Raw genomic sequence first — 23,514 nt, 5'->3', positions numbered from 1 at the left:
CCAGTGAGAGCCCCAGCACATGACTCTGTGGGTGCATACATATCTCTTTGTGATTCTGCTGTGCGTAATTCTTTCCATAGTAAATAAGGGAAATGAAGAGAGCATATCTGGAATGACTGACACTAATTCTGAACACTGCAACTAAATCTTTTAACTGCATGGCTCAGAACTATTTATTAGCCACATCAGCCTCCTTCACATCCATACGCCCACAATGTTATTTCTGTCTAACATGCAGAGATAGTCTAAAATAGTCAAATGAAAACCAAAATGAAAAAAGGATGATTAATTCAAGCCAATCCATTCTGAGGCCAGTTCAGGTAAATCATTAGGAAAGGTGAAAGGAGGACTCCCCACATTACTCAGAGGAGATGCTTAGCATCTGTACACATTGCTACAAAGGTTTATTGAAATGTCTAAGCAAACTGCAGTTATCAGAATTTCATTCTAATTTCTTTCTTCATAGTGAAATTACCAAAAAGGAGCCAGAATAGGGGATGCACTTTGTATATAACTGCAGAATATTTATAATATTGGGAAAGGCCATGAGAGTTTCTACATTATATCTCAGTACTTTAATGGAGTTTGGGTTTACACTGCAAATATTAATTACAACTACAGTCAGGGCATTGTTGCACTGGAATTTTAGGTGGCTCCTGGAGCTCTTAACCCATTGATTGTCCTCACATTAACATCTTAAATTGAATTTATGTAAGTATTATGTGGCTAATAGTTACATCACTTTAGGGCAGGATTGTCTTTGTTCTGTGTTACCAGATCCTGTTATACTAGGGTGTAGCCACTTTAGGCTACACCTTAGTGTGAACAACCCACCCACCCTCCTTGGTCCAGATTAGGGCTACTGCACTATTTATCCTGGGGAAGCAGGCATGGAAGTGTTAAACTGCCTGGCTGGCCACTGTCACTACTGCTGCTTTCTGGGCCAGAGGAGCAGCCCAGCAGCAGCTGGGCAGGCAGATTAATTCTTCCCTGCCTGCTTCCTTGGGACAGGTAGCAGGGGCAGCCACAAGTAAGTAACACCCCAGGGGCAGGGGGAAGCAGGAGGCAGGAGGAACACTGAGGGGCAGGAAATAAGCCCTGGAGTGGGGGTGACAGGACTGGTAGAGTCCTGGGGGCAGGAGAGGAGGCCCAGAATGGGGGTGGGGGGGTGGCAATTCTTACCTTTCAGTCCTCCAGGCCCCTGCTAGCCTGAAGTGTGACTGCTCCAAACTGAAACTACCACTAACACCAATCAACATTTGTGTGGTTCACAGTGTAAGGTATAACATGGCTCATAGTGGCAAAAGGCCCATGACCATGACCATAGTTTCACCCTACACGTGAAAGCATATTGATTCTTCACACACATTCACAGCGTTTGGCCTTTATGTTGAATGTGACAATAGGAAATCAATTATACCCAGCTCTGGTCTGGATTTGTCATATACTTCCTGTCTACTGGAAATAGAACCACAACAAAGAAACTTCTCAACATAATCCAGACACTAGATGGTAACTGATTTTGGCCACTGCTATGGTGCATCAGATTCAAACCACTGACCTAAAAGAAAGTTTTCATACCTCAGCCATTCATCTTGATAATAGTGTAAAAATTGCTGTGCATGGCATTGCAAAAGTTTCAGGAGACAAACAAGGCATGGACTTCTTTACAGTGCTCATGAACATTTATAATAATCACTGGAACTACTTTAAATTTTATAAGTAATCTTATTATAGGGACCAACCTTTTAATGCTTCCAAATTTTTGTGCATGACCTAAAAATTTCCCAAAATCAATATGGAACATATGGCCAGTGTTTGTCAGCATGATGTTGTCATTATGTCGGTCACCGACACCCAGGATGAAGGTAACAACACACCAGCCAGCACAGGAATGGAAGAAATTCCTTACTGCCTAATTGATAAAAAGAAAGAACACAAGTGTTTGTGTGTGGTACCAACATTAAAACCAAGCACGTCCAAATATGCTTAAAGTTAGATTTGGCCTTAGTTTTGCAGAATTAGGGACTAAATTAAGAGTGGGGCAACTACCAAAGTATAACAGATCAGCGATTTGTCTGACCAGTTACTCCATCTAAAAATGGCTGATTTTAAAGAGGCAAAATCTTTCATCCAAGAATTCAATTAACTTCATGAACTAATTAATTAAACTTTACAACATCCCTGGATAAGGATTACAACCCCATTTTACAGAGAAAGAGCATGAGACACAGAAAGGTTAAGTGACTGCCCAATATGTCAGTGATTTAGAAAACAAGTCCTGATTCTGATATGTTTGCTCTAACCACTAGATACTCACTGAGGGGCTGATCCAAAACTCCCCATTGAATTCAGTGGCTTATATACCAGAACTTCAGTGCCTAATTGAAATTTTCCCCAAAGGAACCTGTTCAACTACTCCTACAGAATACTCCTCTATTACTATACCATAGAAAAGGGGTGGGTGAGGGATTCGTCCTAACTCCAGATGACACTCTGAAGAATCTGAATCTCCAGTGAATCCTACTAAACTATTTGTCTCAGTAGTAATGTGAGTCTTTTATATAAAGCTCCAATAAATTTTACTTCATGGTTATTAATTTTGCAGTCAAAATCTCATTGCTTACAATACTGTATTATCCTTATGCCACACAATCCAAGATAAATAACTGCTTAAGTATTAGTGATCTTAATGAAGTGGTGCTAAATCTAGATACAGATTTGGAGGGAAGCATTCTGGAATGGTTAGACAACAGCACCAGAATTCAGGACACCTGTGTTTTATTCCTAAACTGTGCCATTTTGTCACTGTATAGCTTTGGACAAGTCACCTAAACTTTTTGTGCCTTTGTAAAAGAAAGATAGGAAGGCTTAACTACCTACAGAACTTTTTGAGATGCTTGGATAAAAACTGTTATACAAGCAAAAGTAATATTACCAAGGGAAGGGTAGAAATTCATTTAATTATAAGTACATACAAAAATTGCATATTTTTGTGTAGTCAGAACTGACTGTACTTCATTTATCTAAAAAGTAAAAGTAATGGGTAGGGCTGTGCGAAATGGCCATGTCTCATTTCAATTTTGGATTTGGCCATTTTGGAGGACAGTGATTCGTTTCGGTGTTTCAATTTGGCCGAATCTGTTCCGGAATTTTGATACTGTTTCGGAGATTTGGATTAGTCAGGGAGAGGCAGGCACAGCCAGGTGTCTGCAAGTTCTCCCATGGCTCCAATGGCTGTGCCTGCCTCTCCCTGGGCAGGGGGAGCCATGGGAGAAGCCCCCATGACTGCCCTGCCTGGCCCCATCCCCTGCCTGGCCCCAGCCTAGTCCCGGCACTTTAAAAAAAAGAAAAAAGAAAAACACTGCAGTCACTGGCTCTGGCAGCAGTGATCATGGTCTCTGAGGGCTCGTGGAAGAGTCCCCCCATGCAGCACAGGACAGTGCAGGGCAGTGGGGGGCAGCGGGGATTGCCCCCCAACCTGGCATCCACATAGCAGCTGCCCCATGGCGTGGGTGCAGGATAGCTTGGCAGAGCGGTGTGCGCTGTCTGGGAGCTGAGGCAGCTCTAGCAGTCAGCCAGAGCCCAGTAGCACTCAGACCCAGCAGCCCTGTTTCCCAGACAGTGTGTAGTGCCTTGCTGAGCCATGCTGCACCCGTTCCATGGGGCAGCTGCCGCATGGGTGCCAGGCGGGGGGGGCAATTCCTGCTGCCCCCCACTGCCCCACGATGTGTAGGGTGGCTCTGCCATGAGCACCCAGAGGCCCCTACCACTGCTGCTGCAACTGATGACTGCAGGGCTATGTTGTTTTTTTTTTAAAGTGCCAGGGGGCTGGGGCCGGGTGAGGGATGGGGCTGGGCAGAGCAATGATAGGGGCTTCTCCTGCAGCTCCCCTAGCAGTGCTCATTACAAGCTAAGCCGAGCAGACTCAGGTGCTGGCGTGGGTCCCAGCCAGCAGCATGCTGTTATTCCACATGCCGATTTGGGGGCCCGCACCCCCCGGGAGGGTTGCAGGGCTGTGCCAGACTCCTCCCGGGGGGCACGGGCCCCCGGATCTGAATGCGGAATAACAGCAGACTTCTGTCCATCCCCCAGAACACTGGGATTGGAAGAGACCTCAGGGACAGATTCCAGACACTGGCCAGCTACAGATGTCAGTATCAGAGCAGTCCTTTAGCCCTGCTTCCCCCTCCCTCCCTCTTAGTTTCTGTTTCCCTGCAAGCCCAGCTCTGAAACATCGAAAACCTTTCTGAAACATTTCAGATGGTTTCATTTTATTTTGGAGATGTTCTGGAGCCTTCCCTTTCATTTCAGATTCAATGTTTTGGGCACCAGAACAACTCTAAAATGAAACAACCGCCGAAATTTTGCCTAGCTTTAGTAATTGGGTTCATTAATGCACCTTAGGTACTGCGCATTTAGTTTAGTACTTGCTTACTAAAGTACTAACTAAATGCACAGTAACTAGAGTTACTGTGCAGTAGTGCTGGTACATGTTTTTTTCATGATGCTTAGTGTGCATTAGCCTAATAACACTGCACAGTAGGCTATTAGCATGGGTTTTTAACTGCCACACTACTGCACAGTGTTTTTAGGCTAATGCGCAGTAAGTGTCTAATGTAGACATGCCCACTGTGTTGCAAATTTGTTTTAGAAAATTCTAGATCATTTGAACCATTAAAAAAACAAGTACACAGGTTTTTTAAATCAATAGTTGATAGCTGCCTCCACTCTAAACTTGGGTAAAAAATTGGTATCCATCTATTGCAAGCATGAGGGGAGGTTCAGAAATGGTTTTAGAAGTACAAGGTATCAGAAAGTCTTTCCATGGAGTTTAGGATGTGTCCCTTCTAACAAGAATGTGTAAAGGAGACTTCATGGCTTATTTCCTTCAGAGAGAGACCTCTGGTTCTATAAATATTGTTTCCTTATTTCCTGGTTGAAGTGTAACACCAGGTTGTATAAAACCAGCTGTGCTGCATAGGATCTCATAACGTAACATGACAAGCATGACCTGATATATCATATTACAAGGGGAACCTAGTGAAAATATAGCTTTCTAAAACTGTGATTATGGATGTGGACATTCTCAAATACAGAAAAGCCATTTTTTTTGTAATTATATGTAAAAAAAACCACCCTATTTCACTAGCTGGATTAAAATAAAAGTTAAAATGTATGTAGGTTCAGTGTTTGTTCTTTTTTTTAACATCTTGTATCTCCCCATTTCAATTTTTAATGTCTTTCTGACCTACTGTTGTTGAAGATGAATGGCATTGAATCTAGCCCCTTCCTGCTCAGAGAAATTGGGAGTCTATTGCGTGTGTGATCTGTTTATCCTGAATCCAGCAGACTGCGCATATTGTTGCATCGGCTGTTTTTATTTGTATAATAAACCATTTTTAAATATGTTGCATTAAAATATACCTCTTGGTAACTTGATTCCAAAGGGTGATGGTGACTCAACCATTTTTTAATGGTGTTTTCTTTTAATGGTCCTATCAGTCCGGACTCCCTGTGGATTTTGGCTAGAGTTGTAGCATCTGGTACCATCTGTACCAATCCTAATCAGAGAGACAGAGTCCACAAGAAAAACTTTCAAGTTTAAAGAGAGAGAAAATGTTCATTAATTCATATCACACATCACCCTATCAGCCCACACAGAAACCATACATACTTTTCAATAAGCTTTATAGACACTTTTACAGGTGCTCCAGGGGTGGGGAGGGTGGCACTTTAATTAGAGTGGCTCTAAGAGTCCTCCAATTTTGGAGGGCTGTCTTTTGGGAAAAGGTAAGTATGTGAGTAAAAGGTATGGTATGTGTGTAAATATGGCACTGTTTTCAGGCAATCCCCAAATCTTTTGTTAAAAAAAAGATGAAATTGAGCATTAGTATACAACAGCAACTGGTCTTTCTTGTGTAGAAATAATATTTCAATTTTATTTTCTTCTGAAGCAAAATCTTCCTCTATAAAGAAAGGAAAGATGACCAGGACACCTTTTTAGGATTCTACTAACCACCTGGGATTTCTCCATGGCATGCTTGCATTTCTCATTCTCCTAAGTTTCTCTGCTATGTGGTCAAAAAGGCCACAGATTTTGTTTTTAGTTTCTGTGGTCACAAAAAGGCCACAGAAACTATTTTCAGTTCCTGTGCTGTAGATAATCTGGGCATTTCAGTGGGAGGCTTAAATGTCTCTACACTAATGCTAGGAGCATGGGGAACAAGCAGGAGGAACTTGAACTCCTGCTTGCAAGCAAAAACTTCGACCTGGTTGGACTGACTGAAACCTGGTGGGACCCTACTCATGATTGGGCAGTAGGCATTGAGGTTTACAGGTTGTACAGATGGGATAGAGAGGGGAAAAAGGGGAGGCGGTGTTGCTCTCTATGTTAAGGAACAACATACATCCTCTATAATCAAGATGGGATCAGAGGAGGGCCAAACCGAGATACTGTGGGTCAGGATACAATAGGGTTGGGTGGAAAGAGACTTGGTAGTGGGGGTCTACTATAGACTGCCACACCAGAAGGAGGAGCTAGACCTGGAATTCTCCAGACAGCTTTCAGAGGCTGTCATGTCAAGCGATATGGTTGTCATGGGTGACCTAAACTACCCTGACATCTGCTGGGAGCAGCAGTCAGCCTAATCTAACCACTCATTTAGGTTCTTAACCTGCATACAGGACCTCCACCTAATGCAGGAGGTATATGATCCCACTAGGGTAAATGCCTTGCTGGACTTGGTGTTAGCTACAGGGGATGACCTGGTGGGGATCTGGGACCTGGTAGGTACAAGGTAACCTAGGGGATCATGACCATTGATTGATTGAATTCACAATCCGGTGAAGGGTGGGTAAACTAACCAGCAGGGCTGAAATACTGGACTTCATCAAGGCTAACTTCATTGTGCTCAGGAGATTAGTTAGTGAGGTGTTAAAACTCAAGGGCATTGGTGAAATGGGGGTCCAGGAAGGGTGGTCATTCCTCAAGGGAGTGAACCTATGGGCACCGAAGGAGACAATCCTATTGTGCATAAAGGGGGGCAAATTCCCTCTTGGCTGAACAGGGAAGTCTAGTAAACCCTAAAGACAAAGAAAGAAGTATACAGGCTGTGGAAACACGGGGTAGCCACCAAGGCGGAGTGTACCTCCCTGGTTTGCACATGCTGGGAATCAGTTAGGAAAGCCAAAGCAGGATTAGAATTTAGGCTGGCAACAAAAATTAAGGACGACAGGAAGTCCTTCTTCAGGTATGTCGGGAGCAAAAGGAAGGCACATGGTAGCATAGAACACCTAGGGGACAAACTAGGGCAATTGGTGACAGTGGTGGATCAGGGCATGGACTTGGATCAGTGACTTGGATCAGGGCATGGAGAGCACCCTGTCCAAGTTTGCAGATTATACCAAATTATGGGACAAAGTTAACACACCAGAGGGTAGCAACAGATCCAGGCAGATCTAGACAGGTTGGAAAAATAGGCAGAACAAAACAGGATGCAGTTCAACAAAAACAAGTGCAAAGTGCTGCACCTGGGCAAAAAGAACCACCAACACACTTACAGGCTGGGGAATGACCTTCTCAGCAGCACAGCAGCAGAAAGGAATCTTGGAGTCATAGTTGACTCCAAGATGAACAAGAGTTGTCAATGTGATGAAGTGATTAACAAGGCTAACAGCACTTTATCATGTATTAGCAAATGCATGACGAACAGGTCCAGGGAGGTGATGCTTCCCCTCTATGTGGCACTGGTCAGGCCACAGTTGGAGTACTGCATTTAGTTTTGAGCGTCGCACTTCAAAAGGGATGTGGAGAATCTTGAGAGGGTTCGGAGGCGGGCCGCTTGTATGGTCAGAGGCCTGCAGGCAAGGCCCTACAAGGAGAGACTGAGGGACCTAGATTTCTTCAGCCTTTGCAAGAGAAGGCTGAGAGGATCTTGTGGCTGCCTATACATTCATCAGGGGAGGGCAGGAGGGAATAGGAGATGCTTTGTTTACTAGGGCACCCCCTGGAGTAACTAGGAACAATGGCCACAAATTGATGGATAGCAGATTTATGTTGGATATTAGAAAGCACTTTTTCACAGTAAGGGTTGCCAGAAACTGGAATGGGCTTCCAAGGGAGGTGGTGCTCTCCCCTACCCTGGGGGTCTTCAAAAGGAGATTGTACAAATGCCTAGCTGGGGTCATCTGACCCCAGCACTCTTTTCTGTCCAGGGCAGGGGGTCGGACTTGATGACCTACTGAGGTCCCTTCTGACCCTAACATCTATGAATCTATTTATTTGTGCTAGAATTGCATTCAGTAAAAGATTTGAAAAGTCATTAAAAAAATAGTGCGAGTCTTTTGCTGTCAGTAAATTTCTTCAGCCAGCAATCGGCATCCCTGCTATGGCTTTGCTATAGCAAACCATAATGGAAAGGTGTAAAGTCTACAAGATTTACTGTCCTAAGATGCATTAATATCCAAAGTGGTATTTCAAAATCAACATTGGGGGTTGTCTGTAGGGCTGTGCGAAATGGGTGCATTTTGATTCGGTTTCAGATTTGGCTGTTTCGGAGGACAGTGATTCGTTTTGGTGTTTCGGATCACTGTCCTGTTTCGTTTTGGCTGAATCTGTCTTGGAGATTCAGCTCCACCGAATCTCCTCTGAATCTGTTTTGATTGCAGTGCAAGGGAAGCTTCACATAGCCCTACTCAGCTGGGCAGGGCTTGGGGTCTGGGGCTGCAGGACCCAGTGGGGAGCAGGACGGGACCGTGGGTGGCTTGTCCAGGGGAAAGGGAGGGGGAGAGCCACTGCCCTCTGTGTAGGCAAGGAGACCCCCGCGCAGATCTTTGATCCCTGACATGGCAGGTCATGGGGCAGGGAAGCAGCACAGAGCAGCAAGCAAGCCTGCTGGTCCCTGCCATGTGACTTGGCTCCACAGGAAGCAGATATCCACACAGGGTCTCCTTGCCACTGCTGCCTGCCCTGCGCTGCCCCAGTGACGTGGGGCTGCACGGGGCGGGCAGCGGTGGTGAGGAGACCCTGGTGTGGATCTCTGCTCCCTGCAGAGCCATTACATGGTAGGGATTGCCCAGCCCCCAGTCCAATTCTCCAGCCCCGGGTCAATTCCCCAACTCCCTGTTTGATTCTCCAGCCCCTGGTTCAATTCCCTGGCTCTGTGATCATTCCCCCAGCTCTTCCCGGGGGGTACAGGCCCCTGGATCTGCATGCTAGGTTTCAGCAGGCTGCCGCTGAAGGCTGGGGCCAGCGGCAGCACTGCAGTCATTCGACGTGGGCTGCGCTAAACAGCTGCTGCTGGCACCAGTCTGCAGCAGCAGCCTGCTGAAACCCTGGTTGCAGGTCGGGGATCTGCACCCCCCAGGAAGAGTTGGGGTAATGATGGGGTAAAGAGCTGGGGAATTGAACTGGGAGCTAGATGTCAATATCAGAGCCATCCTTCCCCACCTCTTTCCCCTCACTCTTCTTAGTTTTTGTTTCCCTGCAAGCCCAGCTCTGAAACTCCAAAATTCTCCAAAACATTTCCAAAACATTTCAGAGCCTTCCAATTCATTTCGGAGTTGCTTTGGAGCCTTCCGTTTTGATTTGGATTTGGTGTTTCAAGCGCCAAAATAGCCTGAAACACCTCCAAAATGAAATGGCTGCCAAAATTTCACAGAGCCCTAGTTTCTGGTTCTTTATTAGTCAAGACCTTCTTTCCATCAGCATGTGGAGCCAGATTTCCAAAATACTTCACTTCCCGTTCAAGCAAGTCTGGCACCTAAATAGGGGCTGAACTTGCTGACCCTCTCACTATCAAACAGTTCCCAAGGCCAGACTTCCAAAAGTTCACACTTCAGAACTAAAAGTTAGTGGAGTACTTTAAAAAAAATCTGGCACCAATTGGAATAAACAGAGGCTTTTCAATTTTTGTTTTGGTGAAAATTCTTGCTTAAGCTGTTAAGTAATATCACTAGCTAGAGTTGCTTTTCTTCAGATTAGGGGGCAGTGGAATGAGAGGTTGGGGTTGGGGGACAAGAAGAAATGAACTTAACAAACATAAGCCTAAGACTCAATTATGAGAGGTTCTGTGCACCCTTTTGCCTTTAAGAGGAGAAAAATGTAGACATGGAAATAAATGTGGAAGGAAGGAGTTCTGTGTATTACTGATTTACATGAGATATGAATAATGTAATAAACAAACCCTTTCTAATCTATACTGACCTTGGCCTTTTCCTGTAGATAAACATCTATAAATGATCATTTGCATATCCAGTCCCTCCTGAAACCAAATCCTGTCCATCACTCAAATAATTTGCAGAACTAGCATATCTTGACGTAGATCATCTCCCATCTGTGAAAAAAGGGCAGGAAACAAAATTTCTCCTTAAATCTCAATGACACACCCCTTTCTACCTCAATGCTACTACCCTTCTCTGTGTTTTGGGACAATATACTCAAGCTGAAAGTGTTTTGACAACAACAAAAATGGTATCATTTGTCATTTCACCTACTGCAATCTTTTAGTTGATTACTCACATGTACCTATTTGTGTTTGAAATCTATCTGGCAGAATGGATTTTTATGTATTTAAATTTTAAAACAATCTAATACCAGATCCCTTTTTTTAGAAATAACAATATTTGAACTGATACTAAGTTTCATAACTTGGTATTTGTAACAGGCTAAAAGGGAATCTTATTATGAACGTAAATTTTATCCATGACACGATTCATATGCAGTTTCAAACAGCGATGCAATGCTGACTGCTCTCCCCACAGAGTCAGTTAAATGATAATCTTAGAGAAATCAGGTTTTAATTGTAGCCACAAGAAGTAATGAAGGGATTATTTTTCACCATAGCTGGGTAAATGGCCTGTGAAAATAAAAGCCCTGCTTTTCCCCTCCCCCCCTATATCTAAAGTACATCTGGGTTTTACTGCTGTTTTTTAGCTTTCATCTAAAAAGTCTTTCATAAATTGCTATCTTTTAGTTACATTAAGCTGCTTTGGTCTTTTATTATGTTCCTTTTATAGAAGTATTGCAATTTACAGACATTTACTGCCACTAAATGAGTACATGAGGGGACATAAATTTCCCTTTATTGTTTTCAAATCCATTTCTCTTTAATTTAGAGCTAATCTAGATTCCAATTAATTCTGCTTAGTATTCAGACCTGAAGAGAAGTCTTTCTGTGTTTGCTCACCACACACACATAGTGTATAATCTAGAACAAGATCAATAGTTACTATTTTATTAAAGTATTACCTTTTAACAAATAGTGAATTATATTCTGGGACACATTATGATTACCTCTACACGCAAGTACCTGGATGTCAGCAGGTAAGAAACTCCATTACACATTTGCAGTGGAGGTAGACATAGCATGCATGCCCTCGCCTGAGCTTTCTGGGGCGTACTAGTGCCACTAGCCTGGGGGGGGGGGGTGTTGGAGGAAGTGAGGTGACACCTGACATTTTAACGTACTGGTTTGAGATGGAAGTATAGTGTGGTACACAGCTTTCCTACATGTGTATTTAAGCAAGATAGCTGTTCTTCCTCCAGCATGCTTGAAGATTTTTTGTGTTCCTATGCCACGGCCAATTGTAAAACTGTATGAAAGGCCAATTATATCTTAACAGTACAAAAAGACATAGCATAACTATGGAGAGGTCAATCGGAGTAGCAGCCCAGCGTGGCCACTTAGGTGGTGTTGTCACTGTTGGCTAGCTGCATCATGTGCAGCTGCCATTGCCCCATGTACTGCAGCTGCCCTGTCATGCCACTGACAAGAAATTTAAACTGTGTAGACTTCAGCTTTCTGCACATAGCGCTATAACATTTCTTAGAACTACCACCATTTTTAAAGATAGCAGCAATTTGGTGCTTTTCAGCTTGTATGGTCTACACAGACAACCACACTGTGCAGTCTCATGGATGCTTTAGTTCTGCCATTTTCCTTAATCTAAAATAGAAGAAATTTGAGATTAAATGTGTATTTTTTTTGTCTGCATGTATAGAAGCATGGCAGCCTGAGTTTCATTCCAAAACCCTGAAGACAGCAATGGACTTGTATCACACAGGTCACCTCTTTTGCCTTCTATCTCAATCTCATGCAACACTGACAGGGAAAAATCAATCCCAATACTTTAGGGCAGAACCCGTTCTATCTGTTAGGATTTAGGAGCATAAATACAATTCTATTCTACCCTATTCATGTCCCTGAAAGACTGTCAATGCAAACAGTAGGTGTGTAGTTATCTTCTTCATTGCTTTTTATTGACTTGGGCTTAAGGGTAGGATGACAGCATGATACAAAAGCAGGTGCATTAAGAGACTTTCAGGGAATTGAGTAGGGTAGAATAGGATCACTAGTAGGCACTGTTAGGCACCTGCTTTGTGGAATAGGATGAAGGCAGACCTAGAAAGCTTTGGCCCTGTGGAGTGGGGCACATTCTTGTGCTCTCTCTAAGTCAGCACTCTAGTCCTAGTTACACTACAGGAATAGGATCTGGATATTAGTGCCAAAAGCAGCTTCTAACACAATAGTATTTTGGTTCACTAGGGATATTGTACTACAGACAGACTGCTGTAGACAGACATATCATGAAGGCCTGAGAGAACATTTCTCTAGGCCAGTGATTTTCAAACTAAAAAGGTAAGTGTAGGCTTACACTTGTCCCTGCCTGGATGATCCCACATCCCCACTGCCAGGCCCCTCTGCAAGGAAACAAGCACTCTCATCTACAATGTAGCTTTTGAAATTGGGAGAAAAGTTCAGAAAAGTTATGAAGGGGTGCCTTGAGTCCAGTAATGCGTGCCTCAAGTCCCAAAACCACAGCTCTAGACTGTGGTTTTTTTTACCCCAAGAGGGAAAATAACTTGTGTTGTCCTTTGACACTTATCCTGGCTCACTCCACAAAGTATAAAAAATGCAGTTTTCCCAGCAGTTATTTGATTCTTTACTAGTCAAAAATTTGGATGCGTCAATGTATTTCCTAAAAATATTATTATATAAAGTCTAACATCAAACAGCATCTTGAAAACTGAGAAGCTCACCTAAACCAAACATTTCAAACACTAGATCTGAAATATTTTCTTTCAATGAGGTTTAAAGCAATATTATTTCAATGAGTTTTAAAGAAAAAGAAGAAAAAAGAATTGGGGTTATTAGTGTGAACCTACCTTAAAAATCACATTGATATTTCTACTTGCTGTATCTGCATTGATGAAGGAGATTTTCAATGGAAAAGCACTGGATGTGAAATATGAACTTGTCTTCAGAAAAAAACAAAATACAGTATGTTATGGTATAAGGCAGGAGAACAGCTTACACTGGAAATCATGGTCTCTTGATAAAATATTTATCAGTATCACAGGTAACAAAAATAAATAGCCCTTGATATTAGCGACTATTAAACTCACTGAGAAAAATAAGAGCCTCTCCTTTCCTTGGTGCTTTACCATCTCTGCAATAACATTGAGACTTATAAAAGTCTGAAATGATCAGGTACCTCTAACTATAATTTTCATTCTTTCTGAGAATCAGCTTTGGCTGGCATTGCTAGGACCAAAGTGATACCTGACAGACCAAATCAGAATCTGCAAGCACTTGCTAATTCTGCAATCTATTTCATCAGTGTCTGGCCCGCAATCCATTTGGAGGCACTACTCATTAACTTTGGATACAGAAAATTTTGATAATTGTAATCTACATTATCAGGAACCTATTTGGAGGGATCCTAAAGTCTGACCGCCTGGGTGGGTTCCCACGTGCATGCGGTACCACAAACTGTACACGGGAAATGTGAAAATGTGCAAGAGGTGGCAAAATTTGCTACCAAGAAATCCTGGTAGCAAAAAAAAACCCCCCCTCCTGGGAAAAAAGCGGCACAGATCATACGTTAGTAGCGTGCACTGGAAAAAATGGGGGGCTGGCCATCCAGAGCAATGCTCTGGTTGCTGGCCAGGCTCTGTGATTCTAGATCTGTGCCCCCGCTGCACCAGGACACCAAGTAATACTGCTGGGGCCAGCACAGGTGATGACCCCAGCCTCCCCTACCCAGGACAATTTGCTACATGCCAAAGTGCATGTGTAGGGGTCTGTGATGGGGCACAAAGCAGAGGAACAATTTTGTGCTGTTACTTGTGCCTCTACAAGCATACGCCCCTGCACATGGGGACCCACCTCCTGTGTTCTACTGCACCTTCTATCCAAAGATCTCTAAGGGCTTTAAAAACCCGCTAATGAACTAAAGTTTGCAAAATCATTGCAAGTTAGGTTGGTATTATCATCACCCTTATTAGAAAAGAAAAGCTGAGACAGAGACAAATTAATGGCTTGCTTTTCAGAAATAATGAGCACCCTACAGCTGCTATTGAAGCCAGCACAGGGTACTGTGCACTGGTGGAAAATTTGAGGAGAACTACTTTCAGACAAAAACATGTATTGCTTTTCATGCTAGAAGTTCAAAGTATGTTACAAACATTACTTAAGTTTCACCATACCCATGTGAAGGTGTGTTGAACAGATACTATACTAACGTTACTGCTGAATACATTTAAGAAAAGATGGTAAAATGCTCACTCTATGGAAGTAAATAAGACTTTTGCCAGAGTGACTGAATAGTTTTTTCCTAAGGTTCCTGCAGGGTAATGCATCAGTGGCTAAGGGATTCCTAAGCTTAGCCATTTAGAGAGCCCTGAAATGAATTACATTTAGGTTTTCAGAAGCATTTAAAAATGCATTTAAAAATGTTAGTTCACATAATATAACTAGCACCAGTCTAAAGGCTGCAGATAATATGATAGGTGATAATAAAATAAGATGTATAATGATATAAAGAAATGGAAAAATACATATCAAGATTTCTTATCTGTCAAGCTAATTTATAAACAGCATAACTGGACTTGCCCACCAGGCATCATTTTTAAAAATCTGAAAGCAGCAGGAAGCAGAAGGCTTCAAAATTTTCCTTTTACCATCCACAATTGGCCCAACCCTGTAGGGTGCCAGAAGTCCTCAATTCTCACTGAGATCAGGGTTAAACAGCAATTAGAATGAGAACCACAGGTAAAAGGTGTTGAAAGGAATCAGTGCATCACATGATCAGGGCCAGTGTGTTTACTAAGCCAGCGAGCATAGTTAGACGCAAACTGCAATGATGATAGATCTGTAATTTAAAAAAAAAAAAATCACACCTGCACATAGCATATTTTCCTTACTCCTTGGTGCCTCTTCCCTGCAACCACATTGATGCAGCTCATTACTGGTGTGGTGCTGTGTGTGAAAACATTTCTAAACCATCAGTGATGATGCTGGCACTCCAGTCAATGATATCAAACATATGAAGCAACACACAAAGTATCCTCTGTTCACCATACGTTTTTAAAAAGGGATGATTCACATCAGTACATACAGGTGACTGATAATGCAAATATTTATCATGCCAACAATGTTTAATTTTGTTTGCTTCAACCTGATCAAGGTCAGTGTAAAACATTTTGCTCCTTTAGGGTACATACAGGCATTTATCTGTAATGCTACAAAGTGTATCAGCACTTTGTAGCACTACAAAAATGTAATGCTAATGGAGTATATAGGTGAACTTCAAGGTGAGATCTCCAGCCAGAGGGCAATAGAGGGTTGCTTCTCTAGTCTCCCTGTTCCTAGGTGAGTCTAATCTCATTGCTGGAGAAGGTGGTAGGCTGTCACTGATCAACTCTGCCCAGCAAGCCCATGTGGCCAGCAAAGCTGCAGTATGGGTTGCACAGAGCTATGAGTGCCTAAGCTCCACCTATCAGTGCATCAGAGCCACTCCTGCCCAGTTTTGCCAATCAGCTGAGGAGCAGAAGCTGGAGCTTTGCTGCCTGCAGTGGCTGTGGAGTCAGCAAGGTCCCAGAAGGGCTCTTGGACTGCCCACCACTGGGTGGGCTATCAGGGAACTATCTGCTCTTCCTCCATGTAGGGATGGAGAAGGGAGAGCAGAGGACTTCGGGATGCTGGGGGTCCTGCAGACCACTGTCACACTATGTGTAACTCTATATATGTTACATGCAATGCTACAAAATTGCAGAAGCTCTATCTTGCAGCACTTCCAAGGTTTTTATCATGCAACAAACAGCTTAAATGTCTGTACACTCACTGTCTGAAGCATAACAAGGATATATTCTGTATTACAGATATAACAGCTGTCCATACATTAGTTTGTGGTACCCAGGCTCTACTTGAGGGGGGCATTCTTGAAGAGGTAGATACACTCTTCCCCTCAAATGATGCTTTGAGGGAATTTGGCTCGGGAGCAGGTTAGTTACATGGTACCAACCACCACCAAAAGAAAATACCCAGCCATGCTAGGACAGTGGGGGGAAGGCTGCCTGTATGACTACATGCTAGTTTGCCTAACAGTTTACTAGGGCTGTGCGAAATAGCCCCATTTTATTTCAACTTCTGCTATGTTGTTTCGACAGGACAGTGTTTCATTTAATTTCAAAAACACTGTTCTGTTTTGTTTCGTCGAAACTTTCTCTGTTTTGAAGCTGTTTCGATGTTTTGCCCATAGGTTATAATGGGGAAGCACAAAACTGCCTATAACTTTGCCTTTTCTTGCCTGATTCAGATGACACTTGCAAGGATGGTAGCCCCTTCTGCAGCCATGATGTCTGCTACATTTCAAGGAGATAGGTGCAGGAGTTTCTGGAAAACTGCACCTCAAAGTCTTGAAAGCAAAACTCGTATCACATGTGTGTGTTAATAGATTCAAAGATTCATAGATGTTAAGGTCGGAAGGGACCTCAATAGATCATTGAGTCCAACCCCCTGCATAGGCAGGAAAGAGTGCTGGGTCTAGATGACCCCAGCTAGATGCCTATCTAACCTCCTCTTGAAGACCCCCAGGGTAGGGGAGAGCACTACCTCCCTTGGGAGCCCGTTCCAGACCCTGGCCACTCGAACTGTGAAGTTCTTCCTAATGTTCAGTCTAAATCTGCTTTCTGCTAGCTTGTGGCCATTATTTCTTGTAACCCCTGGGGGTGCCTTGGTGAATAAATACTCACCAATTCCCCTCTGTGCCCCCGTGATGAACTTATAGGCAGCCACAAGGTCGCCTCTCAACCTTCTCTTGCGGAGGCTGAAAAGGTCCAGTTTTTCTAGTCTCTCCTTGTAGGGCTTGGTCTGCAGGCCCTCAACCATACGAGTGGCCCTTCTCTGGACTCTCTCCAGGTTATCCGCATCCCTCTTGAATTGCGGCGCCCAGAATTGCACGCAGTACTCCAACTGCGGTCTGACCAGCGCCCGACAAAGGGGAAGTATCACCTCCTTGGACCTATTCGTCATGCATCTGCTGATGCACGAGAAAGTGCCATTGGCTTTTCTGATGGCTTCGTCACACTGCCGACTCATGTTCAACTTGGAGTCCACTAGGACTCCAAGATCCCTTTCCACTTCCGTGCCACCCAGCAGGTCATTCCCTAGGCTGTAGGTGTGCTGGACATTTTTCCTCCCTAGGTGCAGCACTTTGCATTTCTCCTTGTTGAACTGCATCCTGTTGTTTTCTGCCCACTTGTCCAACCTGTCCAGGTCTGCTTGCAGCTGTTCCCTGCCCTCCAACGTGTCCACTTCTCCCCATAGCTTTGTGTCATCTGCAAACTTGGACAGAGTACATTTCACTCCCTTGTCCAAGTCATTGATGAAGACATTAAAGAGTATCGGTCCAAGGACCGAGCCCTGCGGGACCCCACTGCCCACACCCTTCCAGGTCGAAACCGACCCATCCACCACGACTCTCTGGGTGCGACCCTTTAGCCAATTTGCCACCCACCGGACTATGTAGTCATCCAAGTCACAGCCTCTTAACTTGTTCACCAGTATGGGGTGGGATACCGTATCCAAGGCCTTCCTGAAGTCTAAGTATACGACATCCACCCCTCCTCCTGTGTCCAGGCGTTTCGTAACCTGGTCATAAAAAGAGACTAGATTGGTCAGGCACGATCTGCCTGAACCCGTGCTGGTTTCCCCTCAGCATAATTTGTCCTGCCGGGCTCTCGCAAATGTGAGCCTTGATAATTTTTTCAAAGACTTTGCCAAGGATGGAGGTGAGACTGACTGGCCTATAGTTGCCCGGGTCCTCCTTCCTCCCCTTCTTGAAAATGGGGACCACATTGGCCCTTTTCCAGTCGTCTGGGGCTTGGCCCGTGCGCCACGAGCGTTCAAATGTTCCCACCAGTGGCTCTGCAATGATGTCGGCCAGTGCCTTCAGCACCCTCGGATGGAGCTCATCCGGGCCTGCCGACTTAAAGGCATCCAGTTCTTCCAAGTGACTCTGCACCATCTCAGGGTCTACGCATGGAAGTCTGGCGCCTTGCTGCTGCTTCTCTACAATCCCAGTGAGAGACTTGTCGTGCCCCTCGCTTAGGAACACTGAGGCAAAGAACTCGTTGAGGAGTTCAGCCTTGTCCCCTCTGTCCGTCACCAATTGTTTCTGCCCATTTAGCAGGGGTCCTATTCCTCCCTGGGCCTTCCTTTTACTCCCTATATGTCTAAAAAACAATTTCTTGTTGTCCTTTACTTGGGATGCCATCCTCAGCTCCATGGTAGCTTTGGCCCGCCTAACTGCCTCCCTACAAGCGCGAGCAGAGGAGGTATATTCGTCTTTGGTGATCTCTCCCTGTTTCCACTTTTTATGTGCTCCCCTTTTGGCCCTTTAGGCTGCCCTGGATTTCTGTGGTCAGCCAGGGAAGCCTCCTGGCCCCTTTCCCTCTTTTACCTTGCACGGGGATCGTCTCGCTTTGTGCCCGAATGATCGTTTCCTTAAGGCACAGCCACCCTTCTTGGGCTCCCATCACTTCAAAACTCCTACTCTGCAGTGCGTCCTTGACTAATCACCTAAGTTCATTTAAATCAGCTTTCCTAAAGTCTAGCACTTTCACCTTAAGGCACAACAGGGTGAAAACTGCAGGCATAGTAGCCCCTGCTGACGCCACAAAGTCTGCCAGGTTTCAAGGAGATAGCTGCAGGGGTTTCTGGGAAACTACACCTCAAGCTGCTGACAAGCAAGACTCATGTCACGTGTGTGTATAAAGGCACAACAGGGTGAAAACTGCAGGCATGGCTAGCCCCTGCTGAGGCCATAAAGCTTGCCAGGTTTCAAGGAGATAGGTGCAGGAGTTTGTGGGAAATTGCATCTCACGCTGCTGACAAGCAAAACTCGTGACATGGGTGACACTGTGTGTGTGTTAAGGCGCACCCTCACTGGTGCTGGGGCCCCTACACAACATGGTAGTATGCCCCAATAAGGCCTCCTCCTCCCCTGCAGCCTGGGTCTGGTCCACCACTTTAAATGACAAGGTGATAAAATAACTTATTGAGAACTAGCACAGTAGCACCAGCAGCATCTCAGGCAGCCAAACTGTGACAGTTTATTTTCCGCATGTGTTTTAAGGTGCATCCTCACTGCTGCTGAGGCCTCTACATGACATGGTAGTGTGCCCCAATGAAGTTCCTCCCCTACAGCCTCAGTCCAGTCCACCACTTTAAATGATAACAGGTAAAATAATAACACAGTGAACAGCAGGACTGTAGTATTGGCAGCATCTCAGGCAGCCAAACTGTAACAGAGCCTTTCTTTTCCTGCAGGATCTTCTTCTCCAGCAGCTGCCAGAGCACTCTCCTGCCAGCCCCAGCCCTGGGGCTTAGATGTGCCCAGGGTCCTGTGTCCTTCTGGTCAGGTACCAGGGGTGTTGGTCTAAGGACATGGCACTAGCAGACAAGGTGCTTTCCTTTGGGTCAAACTAATCTGGTATCTTTTAGAAGACCAACTGAATAGTTACAGAAATATATCTTAGCAAGCTTTCAGGTTGAAAAAACCTTTGTCAGGCTGAGGAAGCACCTGCAGAGAAAGAGAAAGAGAGAGAGAGAGAGAGAGAGTGTGTTTGTGCACGCGCGCGCGTGTGTGCGCGCTGTTCCTGGATGGAAGGAATAGTAAAGAAGCCAGAGGCTAGCATGCAATGCAGGCAAGAAAGCCAGTCAGTGAAAATGGAAATGGAGGCATCAGGGAGTGAGAGAAAGGCTGGGATGGGGGGGGGGGGGGTGGAAGGAGGATGTAGCAGATAAAAGTGGAGAGTTACCGGGGGAGTCAGATGTCAGGCAGGTTGTAGTGTGTCAGAATTCCAATGTCTATATTGAGTCCATGACTTTCTGTACCTTGGAGGTTGATGAAGTGCAATTCATAGGCTCGTCTGTGAAAAGTGGTTTATAAATTCAAACAAGCACTGAACCTCACTAACCTCATCACGAGAAGCCAACTTCCTACAGCCCAAAACACACTGAATGGATCCAGACCATGCCATGACAAGATGCACAAAACCTGCCAACAATATCTCCAGTATGGCGATATCTTCACAATACAATACATATGGGCACCAAGTCTCCAATCTCTCAGGCCTGATCCTCAAAGGGAATTTACAAATACTTTTCACAGAGTTTCATAGTGTCTTGTGTTTATAAAAATATATATAAATGTATCTGTGTTCCTATATACATTATAGAATGTAATATGCCACAAAATATAAATGTATAGAAATAAAAACATATGTATCTGCCTTCCTATATAAATTATATAGTATAATATCCAATATAATTATGAAATTGAAAAGAATAAATTAATGAATATAATAATACAATAAAAAGGTCTAGAAGAAAGCAAAAGGTACTTTGGAATCCCATTTGCTAGGCTAGCAAGCAGGAAATTGAATCAACAGTAGTAGTAGCCTTTGTTGTCTTAATGCTCCTGAGCTGCTGGAAGATAGCTCAGTAACTGTCAGACCCCAAGGCAGAAAACAGGCCAGTTCAATCAATCCTGCCTTTTATGCAGTTTTCCCATCCCTCCCCCAGAGCACTGGGATCAGAAGGGACCTCAGGGAAGGATCCCAGTCACTGGCCAGCTACACAGTCAATATCAGAGCAATCCTTCTCCCTCCTTCCCCCTCCCTCTCCTTACTTTCTGTTTCCCTGCAAGCAAGCCCAGCTTGAGCTTCGAAACATTTTGAAACTTTCAAAACATTTTGACTGCCTTTGTTTCATTTTAAGGCTGTTTTGAAGCCCTCCATTTTGTTTCAAATTTGCTGTTTTGAGCTCCAAGCAAGTCAAAACAGTGTCAAAATGAAACCGCTGGTGACATTTTGTGCAGCTCTACAGTTTACTCCTTACTATTCATCACCCCCAAAATAAAATGATTCACCAAGTAAGCTAGACTTACATTTGAATCTATGCCTTGTACAACCAGTGCAGGATTCAAGGGGAGCCGGCAAACATTTACCTCCTGGAAGAATTGTTTAAGTCTGTTGATTTCCATCTTTAGCACCTCCTGTGAGATATTAATCATTATGACAAGTTGAAACGATATAACAGCAGTTTCTTAAACTGTTGATTGTCTTGCTGTTTTTTAATAAAACTGTAAAATGTCTGGTCTTGGTAATAGTAGTGCAGCTTTATAATAACTAAAGGTGTTATACCACTGTATAGTAATTAAGAACTATGCTCGTGCTCTGCATCTGTGTCCTTGCTCCTTTACATGGCATGCCCATGTTGTCATGGTTCAGATCTGAAACTCTCATCAAGGGCTCTTAAGTCTTGCATCTTGGGCTGTTTTGTCTTGTGTTATCTTTTCCCGCTTGGACCAAGCATGCAAACAAATACTGATTTTTGGTTTATTGCCTCAGCATTGCTACCTCTCCCTTTTATCTATGACTGCATATTGTAAAAGGTTTGGGGGATTACACTGAACATGGCTCTCATAACCTCTAAATTTGTCTCTGAGGTAGCAGCATGTAATATGTCACTGCTGTTTTGTTTTTAAGATGGCTACCTATCTCCCTCAAAGTCAAACTGCTGTCTCTCTACTTCAAAGTTTGTTTTGCCGCTCTCACTATTGCTTAAGTTTTCTGCCTTCTTTTAAAATCCTTCAGTCCTTTCTAAAGGCAAAACAGAGTTCAGACTCTTCTGTCATCCTGAAGTGATAGGTCTCATCTTTATTTGGCTTTCAGGTCTCCCTAGTTGAGTTACTAACTAACTTTTAAAGAAACCTTGCACTTTAGAGACTTGAGGTTTCCCTGCTACAAGTAATCTCATTTCAGGCGGAATATATTTTGAGATGGGGATTTGGCTTTGAGCTTTACTTTTTTAATTAAAAAAATGATGGGCTTTGTAATCATCACCCTTGGTCACTGTTAGATGTGTGCTTTGAGAGACTATGGGTATAGCAATTCAACTTGACTCAGGGGCTACAGTTTTTGAAACTCTGCTCATTAGAAATTAGTTTACTAGCAGTTGTGGCCATTATGGTTTTTATGACTGCTTCTGTAGATATGCAACACAATTCTGTGAATCTTGGTGGCCATTATGTTAAGTGCATGGATTATTGCAACTATTTAATTGCCAGGGCAAACTAAAAGATGGTAATGACCATCATACAGGTGACTAAGTCAGCCTTGCATTTAATACACCTACTAACTGGAGCTCTTGACTCAGCGTCTCTCCTTACTCCACTCCTTACGCACACATACACGCAGGCTTTTACAGAGACTAGCACAAAATCTGAGAAGTTTTGATGCAGAATCTCAAGCTAGGTTATATAACAAAGAGCACTTTCAGAAGATGTGTCCTATCAGCAAAATTAAAAGTGAATTGAACAAAACTTAGAAGGGAGGGGTGAGTTGTCTTAGCAAACCTGTCTTCTTGGATTGGTGACAGCCTTTACTTTTTCAGCAATGCCTCCCAGAATTTTGATAAGTTTCCTCTCCTTAGAAAACTCATCATTCAGGGTTTTGCCAGCACAGAATTGGAGAGCAGCCAACAGCTTCTGATACCAGCCTTTGAAATGAGCTTCATTCTGTGCATCCTTTAACAGCCTAAAGGGAGGAAAGAAAAAAAAAATCTGTGTACCTAAAACTGATTTTTTTATATCACCTCTAGCAGGAACAATAAATGCATTCCAAACTAATCTGTATTTGGTGGCTCTGGGCAGTTTAACAGCAGAGAATGAAAAAAAAATGTTGTTTATTGCAGAACTATTCAAGTATCATCTGATAACTAACGAGATTCCAAGTGTGTGGAATCAATAGGAATCTGCCATTTCTTATTGCTGTCCACTGTACAGTTCCTAAGTTTCTCCTTATTTTTGCAAGGGAGGAATATATTTTCTACTTACTCCAGTTGTATACATAAACATATATTCACTTTTATCCCTGACTTCTACAGAAAATTTACATATGCATAAACACACCATACGTCCAGCAGTTGCATCTGAAATCTACCTTGGTCTTTCCATCTCCAGATGCCTCCTCTTCCATAAGCAGCCATGGACTGCTTCTAGCTACCTTGCACAACCCTTCCTCCTAGACATCCCAAACTTGGATTCCATCCCTCCCTCTACAATATACCTGGTTGATCCTAGACTAGATTCCTCTCCCTGACATGGTGACTTAAGGTCATCTACATTAAATTTACCCATTTACCTAAGGGTTAAAGGCAAAAA

General features: G+C 43.8%; 1 protein-coding gene across 1 annotated transcript in view; it reads right to left on the bottom strand.

Moving 5' to 3' along the window:
- The window catches only part of PIK3C2G (phosphatidylinositol-4-phosphate 3-kinase catalytic subunit type 2 gamma), a 372,292-nt gene that overhangs the window by 121,680 nt on the left and 227,098 nt on the right, over positions 1 to 23,514 (bottom strand). The window contains 6 exon segments of the mRNA XM_059726204.1: positions 1,746 to 1,915; positions 5,428 to 5,564; positions 10,208 to 10,337; positions 13,169 to 13,261; positions 21,238 to 21,345; positions 22,708 to 22,888. Of these exon segments, the coding sequence (XP_059582187.1) occupies positions 1,746 to 1,915; positions 5,428 to 5,564; positions 10,208 to 10,337; positions 13,169 to 13,261; positions 21,238 to 21,345; positions 22,708 to 22,888 (819 nt within the window).

This window comes from Alligator mississippiensis, chromosome 4, assembly GCF_030867095.1.
Source record: "Alligator mississippiensis isolate rAllMis1 chromosome 4, rAllMis1, whole genome shotgun sequence".
NCBI lineage: Eukaryota > Metazoa > Chordata > Crocodylia > Alligatoridae > Alligator > Alligator mississippiensis.
This window is presented reverse-complemented; position numbering and strand designations above follow the sequence as displayed.